This window comes from Thamnophis sirtalis, unplaced genomic scaffold, assembly GCF_051295495.1.
Source record: "Thamnophis sirtalis isolate CommonGarterSnake01/CBP01778 unplaced genomic scaffold, rThaSir2_p1.2 scaffold_14, whole genome shotgun sequence".
In the NCBI taxonomy this organism is placed as follows: Eukaryota; Metazoa; Chordata; class Lepidosauria; order Squamata; family Natricidae; genus Thamnophis; species Thamnophis sirtalis.
Window position 1 is genome coordinate 37,421,073 of NW_028261394.1, and position 17,070 is coordinate 37,438,142.

The 17,070-nt window shown below is 44.9% G+C and overlaps 1 protein-coding gene and 1 long non-coding RNA gene across 2 annotated transcripts; both read left to right on the forward strand.

The window, feature by feature from the left end:
• Nucleotides 1-227: 227 nt before the first annotated feature.
• LOC106552201 (uncharacterized) lies at nucleotides 228-11,097 on the forward strand. Its single transcript, XM_087729035.1, has 6 exons — nucleotides 228-426; nucleotides 2,696-2,747; nucleotides 5,141-5,328; nucleotides 8,113-8,271; nucleotides 10,166-10,276; nucleotides 10,836-11,097. The coding sequence occupies exons 1-6, from the start codon at nucleotides 280-282 to the stop codon at nucleotides 10,953-10,955; spliced, it is 777 nt and encodes a 258-aa protein (XP_087585161.1). The 5' UTR covers nucleotides 228-279; the 3' UTR covers nucleotides 10,956-11,097.
• An 18-nt stretch (nucleotides 11,098-11,115) lies between these two features.
• On the forward strand, nucleotides 11,116-11,765 carry LOC148042797 (uncharacterized). The gene is made up of 2 exons (XR_015698463.1): nucleotides 11,116-11,410; nucleotides 11,548-11,765. It is a non-coding gene; the product is annotated as an uncharacterized LOC148042797 (long non-coding RNA).
• Nucleotides 11,766-17,070: the final 5,305 nt, after the last annotated feature.

Here is a 17,070-nt window from a genome sequence, read left to right on the forward strand (position 1 = left end):
ACTGTGTAAGTGGTGGCCAAATCCCTCTTTTTTTATTTCTTTCAGAAGTTGTCAACCAACTTACATAATATGGGAGGAAGTTTTGAGAAACAGAGAACCAACTTATAATTTAGGAGGTTCTGAGAAATAGTCAACCAACTTACATGATTAACGAGGTTCTGAGAAATAGTCAGCCAATTTACATAACATGGGAGGAGGGGTTGAGAAGGAAGTGAGTTGCGACAAAACTTAAGGAAGGGCACAAAGTCATCTCTTGGTTAGCCTGGGCTGGCAAGAGAGATGGATCAACTGAATCCGCACAGCGTTCTGGTGACGGGTTCCAACCGGGGACTTGGCTTGGAGATGGTTAGGCAGCTGGTACGGAAGAGCAATCCACCAAAATGGATCTTTGCCACTTGCCGGGACCCGGCTGGACCCCGTGCTCAGGTGAGTCATCGGGTGGAATCTGTTACGGAGGTAGAAGTTCACTCACAATCTTAAATAATTGTTTAATATTGAAATCAGTAGCCATCGGCTTGTGTACCTGGAGCTCTGTGTGGAAAGAACAGAAATATTTCTTTTCTTTAAGGGCAATTCAATAATCTCCCAGCTTGGGGGGTTGTGGAAAACAATGATCCTTTTATAACGTGGACTTCAACATCTGAGATTCCTGAGCCCACCATACTGGTTCAGGAATTTTAGGAGTTGCAAGTCCACAAGTCCTAAAGGGGCCATCATGGCTCCCCGCCTCTGTCTTAGCTGGCAATGGTGGAGGCATGATAGAATAGAATAGAATAAGAATAGAATAGAATTAGAATAGTATAGAATAGTATAGCATAGCATAGAATAGAATTAGAATTAGAATTAGAATTAGAATTAGAATTAGAATTAGAATTAGAATTAGAATTAGAATTAGAATTAGAATTGAAATAGAATAGAATAGAAGAATAGAATAGAATTAGAATTAGAATTATTAGAATTAGAATTAGAATTAGAATTAGAATTAGAATTAGAATTAGAATTAGAATTAGAATTAGAATTGAAATAGAATAGAATAGAATAGAATAGAATAGAAGAATAGAATAGAATAGAATAGAACAGAATAGAATAGAACACAATCAGAACAGAACAGAATTCTTTATTGGCCAAGGGTGATTGGACACACAAAGAATTTTTCTTTGCTGCATAAGCTCTTAGTTTACCTAAAAGGACAAGATACATTTGTCACGAATCATATGGTACAACACTTAATGATAGTCATAGGGTACAAATAAACAATCAAATCATACTATATAATCTAAATTGTAAGGATACAAGGATCAAAGTTACAGTCCTGCAGTCATAAGTGGGAGGAGATCGGTGATAGGAACAATGAGAAGATTAATAGTAATAGTAATGCAGACTTAGTAAATAGTTTGACCGTGTTGAGGGAATTATTTGTTTAGCAGAGAGATGACATTTGGGGAAAAACTGTTCTGGTGTCTTGTTCTGGTGTGCAATGCTCTATAGCATCGTTTTGAAGGTAGGATTAGGTGATTGGGTCAAACAAGATGGAGATAAAAGAAACATAAAACTTTGTTAAACTAAGACTGCTTATGTTTAAAAAAAAATTAATGATGCTTTTCTTTGCAGGATAGAGTCAGCGTGAGACTTTTTGTTGTTGTTTATGTAGGGCACTTCCCTAAAGTTGTATTGATGCTGTGCTTTCAGTCCTACGTGAGAATGGCACCCATATTCGCTCTTATTTTTAATTCTTATGCTTTTTCCAATAAGCCATTTGCAGAATATGCTTCTACAGCCTAAGAAGTGTTTTTTTTGGGACCATCTTAAGCAGGGGTGGGTTGCTGCTGGCATTACAGCTGGTTTGGCTTGCAAAAAAAATTCTGGTTCCAGTGAGCCAGGCTGCCAAATTACTACGGGTTCAGCCGAACCGGTTTGAACCGGTAGGAACCCATCTCTGATCTTAAGACTACTCCACTAGTCTTGAACTTGCTTTTAAAGAGTCTTGTTATTTTTAAGTTCTTCACCCATTTGTGAGCCTTTGGGAAACAGTGGACAATATTACCAGAGTTGCCTCTCAAAAGGGGCTTCCCTGAGAGCAGGGGGGGGGTTGGACTAGATGACCTATAAGGTCCCTTCCAACTCTGTTAATCTGTTAAATTTTAAGCTCATGTTTGTATCACAAGTGGTTTTTCCTACTCTCTTTCTCGCCAGCTCTTCCTCCTTTGCCTTCAAATTTTCTGAGATCAGACCAATTTTAGGCTTTAAATCTTCCTCATTTCAGGAAGCAAAGTGTTATCACCAGCATGAAAATACTGGTGTTTCTTGTTGCCTTATCCAGCATTTCTCCCGCCCTGTTATTTTCGTCAGATAAATGCTTTGCTGGTCACTGTATTCTTTAGCACAGGTCCTGTTTTGGCACCTATGGTATCCTTGAGTTATACAAACCTCTTCACAATTTCATGAAAAAAAAAATCCTTGAAGGGGATAGAAAACTATTCTAATCTATTCATGAAATCCACTGACTAATTGCTCACCCTCCAGTCTCTAATGCCTCTGTTTCTATTAAATTCCTCTTCCCCAGTGACTTCCCTCCAGAATTTGCACATATAAAGATGTGGTCAGATATTTTTTAAAAAGTTGCAGAAACACATTTGCAGCAGTTAGCTATCAAGGGCTAGGCACTAAGTTTGTGGTTTTTTTCCTTTCCTTTCAGGACCTGAAGAATTTGGCCGCTGAACACTCGCAAATTGTCATCATCGCATTGGGTATGTGTCCTGAAAACCTCTTTGGTTCTTTATTATGTGTCTAATCACACTTGGCCCATAAAGAATATTCTCTATTATTGCCCTGTCTCCCTGAAAATAAGACCTCCCCGGATAATAAGCCCAGCCGGGCTTTTGAGTGCATGCGCTAAAATAAGCCCTCCCTAAAAATAAGACCTCCCCAAAAAATAAGCCTTCCACAAAAATATTGCAATACAGCAGCAGCCGTGAGGTGACCATGCTTGCTGCCTTCTGCACCTCAAAAATAGTAAGAAAATAGGGTCAAGCGCTTGTTTCAGGGGTCTAAATAATCTTACACTTAACACCAAACAAACCTAAAGAACTTATAATTGACTTCAGGAGGAAGAGAGATGTATATTTACCACTGTACAAAAATGGCGAGGAGGTGGAGAAGGTTGGTAGTTTTAAATTTCTGTGCATGTATATCTCGGAGGACTTCTCATGGACCATGAATGCTAACGTGCTTGGGAAGAAGGCAAAGAAGAGGCTGTACTTCCTGTGAATGCGAAGGAAGATAAATCTATCTCAGCATATGCTTCTGCCCTACTATCGCAGCATTATTGAGAGTGTCCCGACATACGGCATCCCTGCATGGTATGGGAGAAGCTCTGCAGCAGACAAAAAAAGCTCTCCAGAGAATCATTCAAACTGCCCAGAATATCACCGGGCTCCAGGTACCAGCCCTGGATGACATCTTCGCATCTCGCTGTTTGAGGAAGTTGCATAACATTCTCAGAGACTCTTCCCATCCCGCTTACAATCTTTTTTAGACTGTTGCCTTCTGACGGAAGATACAGAACAATTCAAACTAGGACCACACATCTTCTGAATGGCTTTTATGCCAGAACTGTAATTGCACTCAACAACGGCCACCATCAGTGAGCTATTGGACAGCATTACTTGGTCTGTTGTATGGATGCTTGGGTGGTTTAGACGGGGGGAATTCTTTGGTGGAGGGAGGGTGTTTGGGGATTGTTATGTGTGTTGGGCCTGGTCTCTGGGTGTTATGTGAATTTCGTTGTATGTGTATACTGTGTACATACGTACAATGACAATAAAGTTAAAGTCAAAGGAGAATAAGACCCTGTCTTATTTTCAGGGAAACATGGTAGCTGGAAGAGTAAAGAATTGTAAGTCATTGATTCCATGCACCCACCTCATAGCTGATAAACAGTGTCCTGTATTATAATTGGATATAGCAATAGCAATAGCTGTTAGACTTATATACCGCTTCATAGGGCTTTCAGCCCTCTCTAAGCGGTTTACAGAGTCAGCATATTGCCCCCAACAACAATCCGGGTCCTCATTTTACCCACCTCGGAAGGATGGAAGGCTGAGTCAACCCTGAGCCGGTGAGATTTGAACAGCCGAACTGCAGAACTGCAGTCAGCTGAAGTAGCCTGCAGTGCTGCATTTAACCACTGCGCCACCTCGACTCCTTAAGCCTGAATTCCAAAACCAGAGAAAGAAACATTCTGCTTGGCAGATGCATTGGAAGTATAATATCTCATACTGTTGCATTCTATGTCAGAAGAGCACCATCAGAGTGCGCTCTTACCAAAACGAACAAATATGGCTTAAATACATCATGGATTCACGCAATGATTTATGCCATCCATACTTTAATTAAACAATTGAGCTAAGATATTGTTTTGTTTCACAAAGACACCTTGCCTGTTTGAAAACCCTCAGTTGGGCTACATGGAGAGGTGGGTTCCTACCAGTTCGCACCTATTCGGTAGAACCGGTTCGTCAAATCTACCGAACCGGTTAGAAGAGGTTCCACCAGTGGACCCGGAAAGCAGGCCACACCTACAGAAGAGGTTCCAAAAATTTTTGAAACCTATTACTGCTAAAAGGTTAGAGGTGCAAGGATCTTGTAACTTGACAGCTTTAAGACTTGCATGCTTCAATGCCAGAGTTCCTGAGTCAACGTGACTGGAGGAGGAATTCTGGGAGTTGAAGTCCACAAGTCTTAAAGCTGTCAGAATTGAAGACCCCCAGATTTGAAGGGTTAGGGATGCAAGGATCTTGTAACTTGACAGCTTTAAGACTTGCATGCTTCAATGCCAGAGTTTCTGAATAGCTACTTGGACCGACCTAAGTACTAATTCATAATTTCATATCCGGTCACATGGGTGGCAAGCCACTCCCACAAAGGAGGCCACACCCACAGAGTAGGTTCGAACAATTTTTGAAACCCACCACTGACTACATGCCTCTACAAACCTAAGACTAATGTAATTTTGTTTAAAAAAAGGAAAGAAAGAAAAGGAAAATGTAATAGGCACAAAATGCAGAATAAATTTATTTGACTGTAGTTTGGTAGGCCAACCTGGATAACCAATAACACACATGTTTATTTCCCGCTGGAGACACAACTGATCCATCCAGCATCAAGGCTGCCGCAGCCAAAGTCACAGAATGCCTGAAAGGGTCTGGATTGAACCTCCTGATTAATAATGCCGGGATTGGCAATGCAACCAGCTTCGAGACTGAAACACCAGAGAACATGGCTGAAACCTACAAAACCAATGTGATTGGGTGTATGGTAATTGTCCAGGTAAGAGAACTTCATGGTTCCCTCCAATTTGGGCGAACCGGTAGCGGTGGTGTCAGCACTCCTCCATTGAATAATTAGGAAAGAAAACCACGAGACTCCATTGATAGAAATCAAGTGTACTTTTACTAGTTATAAATGATCAGAAGCGTAGCAAAGTGAAGACTGATTATTTAGGCGCGAAAGCAAATGATATATAGAATAACCCATTCCCCACCCCTTGGCATCCCAGTTACAGTCCAATCATAATTCTTCCAAGTGTCAGGTGCGAGATAACTTCGAAAGGCATCACCAAGATGGAATGACGGTGCCGTTGGCCTTGGCAGGAAACCTCCTCCGCATGCGCAGTAAGACAGGCAGCAGAAACTCCAGAATCTTCCTCCAGCACAATTAGTAATCCCCTCCCAAATACCATGCCCCCCCTCCCCGTTTCAATGGCAGCCGAAGCAGCAGCAAAGCAGAGGCTGACAGGTGGCTTCAGAAGGCTCCGCCCACCCAACCTAATGTAATGTGCAAGCCAGTGGTGGGTTTCAATTGTGTTTACTACCGGTTCACTTGCCCACGGATGCAATGCTTCCGCGCGTCTGAGCAGGTGGATGGAGCCTTCTGCCGGTACCACTATCCAGGCCAAACCGGGAGTAACCCACCACCGATGCGAGCACTGTGCATGCGCAGAAACCGCTCAAGATTTGCGAACCGCTAGGGTTAGCCCAAATTATTTCCAACAAGCAATAATGTTTCGGGTTGCATCAACATCACAACAGTGTATTTTTTCTTCTGTATTTCTACGCCCGCCCCGACGTAATGCGTGAGCTGTGATGAGTTTCAATTTTGTTTACTACTGGTTTGCTTGCGTGCATGTGCAACACTTCTGTTCATGCAAAGTGTCCGAGCAGGTAGATGGAACCTCCTGCCACCTCCACTACCGATTCATCTGATCTGGACCGAACCGGGAGCAACTCACTACTGGCGCAAGCAGTGTACATGTGCAGATGCTGCATATGCGCTCACATTTGCGAATCGCTAGGGAAGATAAGTGAATCCCACCGCTTGCTGATAGTGTAGTTTAAAGCTGCCCAAATTGTTTCCAATGAGCAATAATGTTTCGGGTTGCATCAACATCACAACAGCTTGTTTTTTGGGCTGCAAGGTGAACTTGGAAAGTTCCATAATGTGCTGGAACACATCACTTACTTGGTAAAAGTTACAATGCCGTTTGGAAGAGAAAATTATCCACGAATATAATTATTGTTCTGTTTCATCAAGTCTTAGAAGACAAGCTTTTTCACCTCCACCCCCTTAAGGCAACAATTCCAAAAATGCCAGCCCCCAAAATACCACTGGAATTCCAAAAATTGCAGGAATGTCCACCATGTCATGTCTTCAACCCCATGCTAGAAGATGGCCTTGGTAGGCACCACACTCAATGTTTTTTTAAGTTACTACCGGTCATCCGAAAGGAACATTCCGCATTTCGTTAATGTCTCTTTGAGTTGAAAGAATGTTTAGAGGCAGCATTCCATACAACAATTATTGGAGGCTTTTAAGAAGAGACTGGACAGTCACTTGTCTGAAATCCTGTAGGTTCTCCTGCTTGAGCATGGGGTTGGACTAGAAGACCTCCAAGGCTCCTTCCAGCTCTATTCTGATTAATTTTTGACTTGTTTGCATTTTCTTTTTCCTGGTCAAAAACTCTCTAGGCTGATGCTGGACTTCCTCCAGAGAACTCCCTGAGGGACTTTCGTCTATGCCCTCCCTCGATGCTCAAATAATCCCCTCACAGATTTGTGGTTTTAAGAATGGATCCTGAGCTCTTTGAACTCTTTCAGAATGAGATAACAAGACCTGAATAACAATTTTGCCCCGCTAAGCCAACAGACTATGATAGGACTATGGAGAGACTATCAATATATTATGGATGAACATTGTGCTCATTTGAACAGGGATGTGTTCAGTGGTGGGTTTGTACCGGTTTTACCACCGCTTTGCTCGTGTGCGCTCTCTCATGCACAACACTTCTGCGCATGTGCAGAAGCGTCTGGTTGGGTGGGCGGAGCCTCCCACTGACGTCACTACCGGTTCGGCCGAACTGGGCCGAACCGGGAGCAACCCACCTCTGGATGTGTTAAGTGGATTCCCCGATTAGACTACAGCACAATTCTGACACTTCCTATCCTCCGAGAGCTGCACTGGTTACCGATTGATCTCCGGATACGCTTCAAGGTGCTAGTCGTCACTTATAAAGCCCTTCATGGTATTGGACCTGGGTACTTGAGAGACCGTCTGCTGCCAATTACCTCCCAAAGACCCATTAGATCACACAGATTAGGCCTCCTCCGGGTTCCGTCTACTAGCCAATGTCATCTGGCTACTACCCATGGGAGGGCCTTCTCTGTGGCGGCTCTGGCCCTTTGGAACGAGCTCCCCGCAGAGATTTGGACCCTCACGTCTCTCCAGGCCTTCTGAAAAGCCGTTAAAACCTGGCTGTGTCGGCAGGCCTGGGGTCGATGAGTTCCCTTCCCCTCTCGAATCGTGTGGCTGTTGGTTGTTTTAAATTCCCTGTACTTTTTGTTGTAGTTCTTGTGTTTCCCTTCCCCTCCTTGGGTTTGTGCGCTGCCCTGAGTCCCCCCGGGAATAGGGCGGCATATAAATAAAATGAACCTTGAACCTTGAACCTTCCTGATGAACAATTGGTAACTCTTTAGGGCCTTTTCATTGGGAATGGAAAGTCCTAACCCAACTTACAGAAGGTTTGACTGGCCTTCATTTGTTCTTTTCATCCTCCAGGAGTTTGTTCCGTTGCTGAGGAAAGCAGCTAAAGAAAGTCCCCTGACAGGCATGAGCTGCAGCAAAGCTGCCATCGTGAACATGTCGAGTGAAGTGGGATCCATCACAAACATGCTTGAATGGCAGCGTGGCCACGTCATTGCTTACCGCTGTAGTAAGGTACAGACGAACCGATGATCTGAGAATGTCAATTCTGTTGTTATCATAAGTAGGAGAAGAGTATGCTTGGATTTTCTATCCATCTTCCCCACCATAACTGGTCAGTGTCGTTTCATCAGGAACGTCTATCGAGAATTAATCAGTTGATGTCTGGATGCTGAATATGGTTAGCACCAGTTTACAATGCAAGAAAAACGAAATGCACAGGTACAGTATAGGTTTGTACCTTGCTCAACAGTAGTAACTGTAAAAGGGATCTTGGGAGTCCTAGTGGACAACCATTTAAATATGAACCAGCAATGGGCAGCAGCTGTCAAAAAAAGCCAACAGTTTTAGGCTACATAAACAGAGGGATAGAATCAAGATCACGCGAAGGGTTAATACCACTTTATAATGCCTTGGTAAGGCCACACTTGGAATACTGCATTCAGTTTTGGTCACCACGATGTAGAAAAGATGTTGAGACTCTAGAAAGAGTGCAGAGAAGAGCAACAAAGATGATTAGGGGGACGGTAATCATTATGGTAAAACCATTATTCTGATGGTTTGCCTCATGGAGAATGGTAAAAAAATAAAATAACAGATCCATCGGCAGGGATAAGCAGATTGCCTGAATATTTTCTTAAATGTCAAGATAAAAGGGGAATATTTGAACATTTCTATCAATAGCCATGGCCTATCGTCAAAGATAAGGACATCTAATATCTTTCCTACCTGCTTCCCTGCCGTCTCCTTGCCAAGGAGATAACTGTTCAAATTCAATTCGAGACAGACAGGCTTTGGCAGAAGAATGCCTTCAAATGTGCTGTCAAATATGACCTTTGGCCTAGCCATGAGCAAAACACATCCCTTCATTTAAGGGCAGAGAACATTCCCTGAGCAGCAGTTTCCATTGAAGTTTCGAACATGTATTTTTCTCCCATGGCACGACAAAACCGTGCTCGACTAAAGCCCGCCCGATTAAACCGTGTCGCTGACGTCATCAACAGGGCGACAACAGCGAGCGCGGAGAAAGAAGGGTGCTTTAAATAGCGCTTTGAAAGCAAGCCGATTCAAGTTAAGGTAAGGGTTAGCTTTAGGGTTAGCTTTAGGGTTAGGTTTAGGGTTAGGTTAAGGGTTAGGGTTAGGGTTAGGGTTAGGTTTAGGTTAAGGGTTAGGATTAGGTTTAGGGTTACGTTAAGGGTTAGTTTTAGGGTTAGGTTAAGGGTTAGGTTAAGGGTTAGGTTTAGGGTTAGGGTTAGGGTTAGGGTTAGGTTTAGGATTAGGTTTAGGGGGGTTAGGTTTAGGTTTAGGGGTTAATTTTAGGTTTAGCGTTTACAGCGTGCTTCTGTCTCCACGCTGTTGTCGCCCTGTGATGACGTCAGCTACGCGGTTTCGTCGAGCGCTCTTTAGTCGAACGCGGTTTTGTGGTGGAACCTTTTTCTCCTACCAATCAACATTGACTCACAACCAATAAGGTTGGAGATGGGAAGAAGTGAGACAGACCTGAAAAACAGATCAGGAGGAGATGAAAGGACATCCTTATCCCTTAACAGTTATCATGGAATTGCTTGCCTAGCCTATCTGCCTTCATAAGTTCTATATCCACTCTTTACTCAGGTAGCTTCAGGCAAAGGGTACCTTTCCAATGAACCAAATATTGTAAAAAAAAACCTCTATACAACCTAGAGTCTGCAATCTAAGTTAACACTTAGGGTGTTACTTGCAACCCTGACACACAACACATGAATGTTCTAGTTTTCCGCAGGCCTGGGGTGGTGGTGGTGGTGGCTGGTTTCAACATATTGCCCAAGGGAGCTTTTCAATTAGAAAAGCTACCTTGGAAAGAGGTGGCATCTTAGAGCATTGAGACGAACCATTCATTCGGTCTTCTCCTTCCCTCTCTCCCTCACAGTCTGCTCTGAATATGCTCTCTAAATGCCAGTCCTTGTGTCTTGCCGAAGACGGGATCTTGTGTGTTGCGTTGCATCCTGGATGGGTACAGACCGACATGGGAAATAAACTAGTAAGTGAATTGGAGGCGGCGGGGGGGGGACACGACCCAGGGTTAGGGTTAGGTTTTTCTTGCTAATGCAGCTTAGAAAGGAGGGACGCAGTGGTCAGTCGCTAAGATGCTGAGCTTGTCGATCAGAGAGGTCGGCAGTTCGACGGTTCGAATCCCTAGTGCCACATAACGGAGTGAGCTCCTGTTACTTGTCCCAGCTGCTGCCAACCTAGCAGTTCGAAAACCTGTACAAAATGCAAGTAGAAAAATAGGAACCACCTTTGGTGGGAAGGTAACAGCGTTCCGTGTGCCTTCGGCATTTAGTCATGCCGGCCACATGACCATGGAGACGTCTTCGGACAGCACTGGCTCTTCGGCTTTGAAATGGAGATGAGCACCGCCCCCTAGAGTCGAAAACGACTAGTATATCTGTGCGAGGAGAACCTTTATCTTTACCTTACAGCTTAGAATCATATCATATTACACTCTTGGCTTCAATTCTCCCAGTGCTGTTACTACTGTAGCCTTTTAGACTTTTTCCACAATCAACTGCCTTCATCCTTTGCCTATTTCTTCCCAGGGACCAGCTCCACTGACAATGGAGCAGAGTTTGCGAGGTATTCTGAACACCCTCGGCCGTCTCTCCGAGGAAAACACTGGCACCTTTGTTAACTGGGAAGGAAATCTTGTTCCCTGGTGAGACAACCAAGAATTTGCTCCACTGTGTTGCAGGGCAATGTTCTCATCGAAGGCAACACAACTTTCTCAACTGATTATATTTGATTGTGTGTGTGTGAAATAAAAGAATTAAATAAATAAATAAAATTAATTAATTAAAACTGACTCTTTGGTTAATATGTCAAGTCATTTGGAGGCAATGATATTAAGTTACTCTGTAATCAAATGTTAAAAGCTGCTTTCGTATTCTTTTACAATACAATAAGTGTATAAGCCATCATATTCTTGCCTAAAATGTGTAATGTTCCTGGGCTTTTGCTAACCACAAAATGTGTTCAGTAAATAGGATAAGATAACCTATCTTATTCCAAGTTGTTTACAGGCGCTTATGTACAAGTTAGATAGGAAGCCATCTGCTCAGACGAAAGGCAACAGAGAAACCAAATAAGAGATAGGGACCTCTCTAGAAAATGCCAAGTTGACCCTTTAGAACAGTGTTTCTCAACCTTGGCAACTTGAAGATGTCCGGACTTCAACTCCCAGAATTCCCCAGCCAGTGAATGCTGGCTGGGGAATTCTGGGAGTTGAAGTCCGGACATCTTCAAGTTGCCAAGGTTGAGAAACACTGCTTTAGAATATGGAAGGATGAAAGAAATGATGTAAATGAATGAGCAGGAAGCGGGGGAGTTTCTGAGGAGTAGAATCTATCAATTGTATTGTTTGAATGCTATTCTTTGCTCTCCTTGTGCGCGATCCACTTGGGAGGAGACTTGGAGGCCGCCTTTGCAAACGCTTTTCATTTTTCTGCAAATAAACCTTTTTGAATTGCGAACCAGGCTTGTCTCTGTCTTGTGAGGATTTGATAATTGGGTTTTTATCTCACACAAAGAAGAAAACAGCAAGTGGGGGCCTTAACATTTGGGATACTCAGGGGTCCCCAATGGGGGTGGCATACACTTACCTGGTTCCACCACAAAACCGCGCTCGACTAAACCGCGCCCGACTAAACCACGTCGCTGACATCATCAACAGGGCGACAACAACGCGGAGATAGAAGCACGCTGTAAACCCTAAACCTAAAATTAACCCCTAAACCTAAACCTAACCCCCCTAAACCTAACCCTAAACCTAACCCTAAACCTAACCCTTAACCTAACCCTAAACCTAACCCTAAACCTAACCCTTAACCTAACCCTAACCCTAAACCTAACCCTTAACCTAACCCTAAACCTAACCCTAACCCTAACCCTTCACCTAACCCTAAACCTAATCCTAACCCTTAACCTAACCCTAAACCTAACCCTAACCCTTAATCTAACCCTAAACCTAGCCCTAAACCTAACCCTAAACCTAACCCTTACCTTAAGTTGAATCGGCTTGCTTTCAAAGCGCTATTTAAAGCACCCTTCTTTCTCCGCGCTGGCTGTTGTCGCCCTGTTGATGACGTCAGCGACACGGTTTAATCGGGCGCGACTTAGTCGAGCACGGTTTTGACGGGTCACGCACTTACCTTCCCTACTGGTTTGCAAATGTGAGCATGTGCGCTTTTGGCAAAAAAAAAACCTAAGTGGGATACCATAGAGCGGGTGTGGTGGGCAGAGCCACCCGCGATTTTCCTTACCGGTTCAGGCGGACTGGTAGCGGACCGCAGCATGCCAAAAACTGGGCCACACAAATGAGCGAAGTCCCTTCTGTGGGATGCAGGCAGCCTGTGAAACCAGCCCCCTCCAGTTGGTGGAAAAATCACTCCATGGAACTGGTTCCTGGTACCCAAAAGATTGGGGGAGGCTGCTCTACAAGGATTTTGTTGGGGGTCCCCATGAAAGTACAGATTTATAACCTATGAGTAACTGACAAGTTCTAAGCGTGGGAAGTTATCATCCAGCCCTCTCCCAGAAAAATGAAATATCCTAGGAAATATTGAAAAGGCAGAATATTTCTCTGGATGTGAAAAGAAAGAAACATGTTTTAAAAGACAGAATAGCTGCCTGCAGCTTCCTGCCCATCCCCCTTTGTCAATGAGCCATTAAAGGCTGAGTTACGCCACTTTACATAATAAAGAGTTTTCCCCTTCAGCCCCAGAGGGGATGGGAGTAAAGGCATGATAATATTGGCCCGTTACTCAACTGACCACATGGCATCTGAGGACTCATTCATACCTGGATTCAAAACACAGCCTAGAGAGTTGCCCCTGCATGGCCCCATGGGAGTCTGACAACCAATCAGAAGACATTTCTTACACAGGAACAGGAAACAGAGAGGTGGGACTGAACAGGTTATAAAAAGCCTAGCAAGCCCCTCCCTCAGCCCTTCTCTTCTTCTCCACCAACATTGAAGCATGTGATCACCTTTTCTGTTCAGGGCTCAAGCCATGTGTCCCTGTCCATCAATAAACCATCTTTCCAAGCAGCCTCCATGTCTCCAGTGTCTTTTTCCCCTACTTGGAGCTGAACCCAGAAGGACATTTCCTTCATCCTGAGGAACCGGATTCTTTTCTTTGTTTTCTCAATCCATCCCATAAATCAAAGGAAGCAATAAAAAGTTGTCTTCTTGAACAAAGAAGCAAGTGTTAAAGCAGCCATACGTGCACCGAGTGATTCTTGCTTCACCTCTTCTTGAAGCTCAAAGCATGGTAGATGAACAAAATGTGCACATTATTTAGTTCTTTCTTTACCTATTTAGTTAGAAGCGTAGTTTTAGATGTTGAAACAAAGGTGGGTATTCAGCCGTTCTCTCCGGTTTGGGCAAACTCGTAGTGGTGGCTGAGGAGGCTCCGCACACCCGCCCCGACGTAATACGTGAGCTGTGATGGGTTCCAATTTTGTTTACTACTGGTTCGCTTGCATGCACGCGCAATGCTTCTGTGCATGCAAAGTGTCTGGGCAGGTGGGCGGAGCCTCCCGCCGCAGCCATACCGGTTCACCTGATCTGGACCAAACCAGGAGCAACCCACTACTGGCATGAGCACTCCACATGTGGAGACGCGGCGTATGCGCCAGGGGTGGGTTTCAACCGGTTCGCGGCAGTCCCTGCGAACTGGTTGGTTGGCGAACCCGGAAGTAAGTAACTTCCAGGAACGGCGAAGGGCCCACTCACGCGCCCGCGCTCCTTACCCGGTTTTGACGAGTTCTGCGCTTCCACACATGCGCAGGACGCATACAGCGCCTGCGCGATCCTCCAGGAGCAGCTGGAGCATCGCACAGATGCTAGTACGCATGCGTGCGCCACACGCATGCACGCACGCGCCACACGCGTGCACGAGGACGTTGCTGGCCCCATTCCAACTGAAACGGTTGGAATGGGGCGAGAAACCCACCCCTGGTATGCGCCCACATGTGCGAACTGCTAGGGAAAATAAGTGAATCCCACCGCTGTGGGATAAGGCCGTCCAAATTATTTCCAATGAGCAATAATGTTTCGGGTTGCATCAACATCACAACAGGTTGGTTTTTTGGGGGTGCAAGGTGAACTTGGAAAGTAACATAATGTGCTGACACATATCACTTACAGTGCCCTTTGGAAGAGAAAATTAGCCACGAATATAATTATTGTTCTGTTTTATCATGTCTCAGAAGACAAGCTTTTTCACCTCCCTTAAGACAACAATTCCAAAATTGCCAGCCCAAAAATACCCCTAGAACCAATTCCATAAATTGCCAGAATCTCGTCATGTCTTCAGCCCCATTCTAGAAGATGGCCTTGGTAGATACCACACTCAATGTTCTTTCAGTTACTGCCAGTCAACTGAAGGGAACATTCCGCATTTCGTTAATGTCTTAGTCAAGAGAAGGAAATGTGTGCACAACTTCATGTACCTGTAGGAACATTTAAGTGATTGGAACATTGTTATCATCATGTCTCCCCTGGTCCTTCTCTTCCCTAGACTAGCCATGCCAGGTACTTACAACCGTTCTTCACATGTTTTAGCCTCCAGTCCTCTAATGCTCTTGGTTGCTCTTCTTGAACAACTTAGAGCAGTGTTTCTCAACCTTGGCAACTTGAAGATGTCCGGACTTCAATTCCTAGAATTCCCCAGCCAGCGGACGCTGGCTGGAGAATTCTGGGAGTTGAAGTCCAGACGGCAACTTGAAGATGTCCGGACTTCAACTTCTAGAATTCCCCAGCCAGCGGATGCTGGCTGGAAAATTCTGGGAGTTGAAGTCCAGACATCTTCAAGTTGCCAAGGTTGAGAAACACTGACTTAGAGTCTCAATGTCTTTTTAATACTGTGTTGACCAAAACTGGATGCAGTACTCTAGCTGTGGTCTTACTAGGGCTTTATAGAGTGGTATTAGCACCTCACTTGATCTTGATTGTATCCCTCTTTAATGCAATTCAGAGTTGCATTGGCTTTTTTTTTTGGCATGGACTGTTATTAAGATTTAATTAATTAATATTCTATCCCACAATTAAATTAATTAATTAATTAAGGAAGGAAATGATGAAAGGAAGCCAGCTCGCGCATTAAATTTTCTTATCTTAAGTTGTATACCCATGATGGCAAACCTATGGCACACATGCCCAAGGTGACCAGACATCCCGCTTTTGGCGGGACAGTCCTGATTTTTAACAATTTGTCCCACGTCCCGCGGCATTTTTAAAAAGTCCCGGTTTTTGGAAAGAATGCACAACAAGCTAGGGAATGGTGGGAGAACGGGAAGGGAATGTACGGTTTTCAGCGGCCATGTGGCTATTTGCCAGGATATTACAATACTATTTTTGCATTCTATGAAATTTTTTGTTGCACCATATAGGCCAAATTTTAAATCAAGAAATCCCCTCCCCTCGGTCAATGGTGTCCCGCTTTACCAGTGTTAAAATCTGGTCACCTTACACATGCCTCAGGTGGCATGCCGAGCCATATTTGGTGGCACGCCAGCCATCAGCTCCAGCGCGCATGCGCATGCTGGAAAGGTGATTTTTCCCCCTTCCAGGTGGCCAGGCAAAGGTTGTTTTTTTGCCCTCTCCAGGCTTCAGGAATGCCTCCAGAGTCTGTGGAGTTGCAAAAAATGGCCCCAACAGGTGAACTGTAAGTTCTAGAATGATTCATTTCCGGCAACCAGAGGGCCTCCGGGGGGCCGGGGGGAGGCTGTTTTCTCCCTCCCCGGCCTTTAGGAAAGCCTCTGGAGCCTGGGGGGGAGAGTTTGTACACCAGGGGTGGGTTTCAACCGGTTCGCGGAGGTCCCTGCGAACCGGTTGGTCGGCGAACCCAGAAGTAAGTAACTTCCGGAAACGGCGAAGGGCGCACTCGCCCACCCGCGCTCCTTACCCGGTTTTGACGAGTTCTGCACTTCCATGCATGCGCAGGATGCATACAGCGCCTGCACGATCCTCCAGGAGCAGCTGGAGCATCGCACAGATGCTAGTACGCATGCGTGTGCCGCACGCATGCACGCACGCACCACACACGCGCACGAGGACGCCGCCGGCCCCGTTCCAACCAAACCGGTTGGAACGGGGCGAGAAACCCACCCCTGTTGTACACATATGCTTGGGGGGTCGCGCATGTATGCGCAGGTGAGGGGGAAATTGAGTGGGCCCATGCGTGCGTGCGATAGCACACACAGGCCATTTGGGCACGTCGTAAGAAAAAGGTTCACCATCCCTTTTGAAGGCAGTAAATGTTGAAATGAATTCTTATTAACCAGTTATGGTGAGAAGGTCATTGTAAAATGTTCATATGAATGAAAGCAATAGAATGGATTCCTTCTTGGTTCATAGTGTCAGCCTGCTTTGCTGCTTGCTTTTCGGCTGCCATTGAAATGGGGAGGGAGGGCATGGTATTTGGGGAGGGAATCATTCTGTGCAGGAGGACTGTTAATTGGGGGTTGTTCTCACCATAGGTTTGCGCATTTGGAAGGAGGGGAGTTTCCCACTGAGGCCAACTGCCCAGCTTTCCAACCTGATGATGATTTTTGAAGATGTCTCCCACCTGACAGTTGGGTGAATTATGATTGGACTATGGACTGGGGTGCCAAGGGGAGGGGGATGAATCATGTATTGATATCTATTGCTTTCACGCTCTTTTACTCAGATTCAGCTTTGCTTTGCTTCTCATCGTTTATAATCAGTAAAAGTACACTTAATTCTGAAACACGGAGTTGAGTGGTTTCTTTCTTGGTTATTAAATGAAGGGG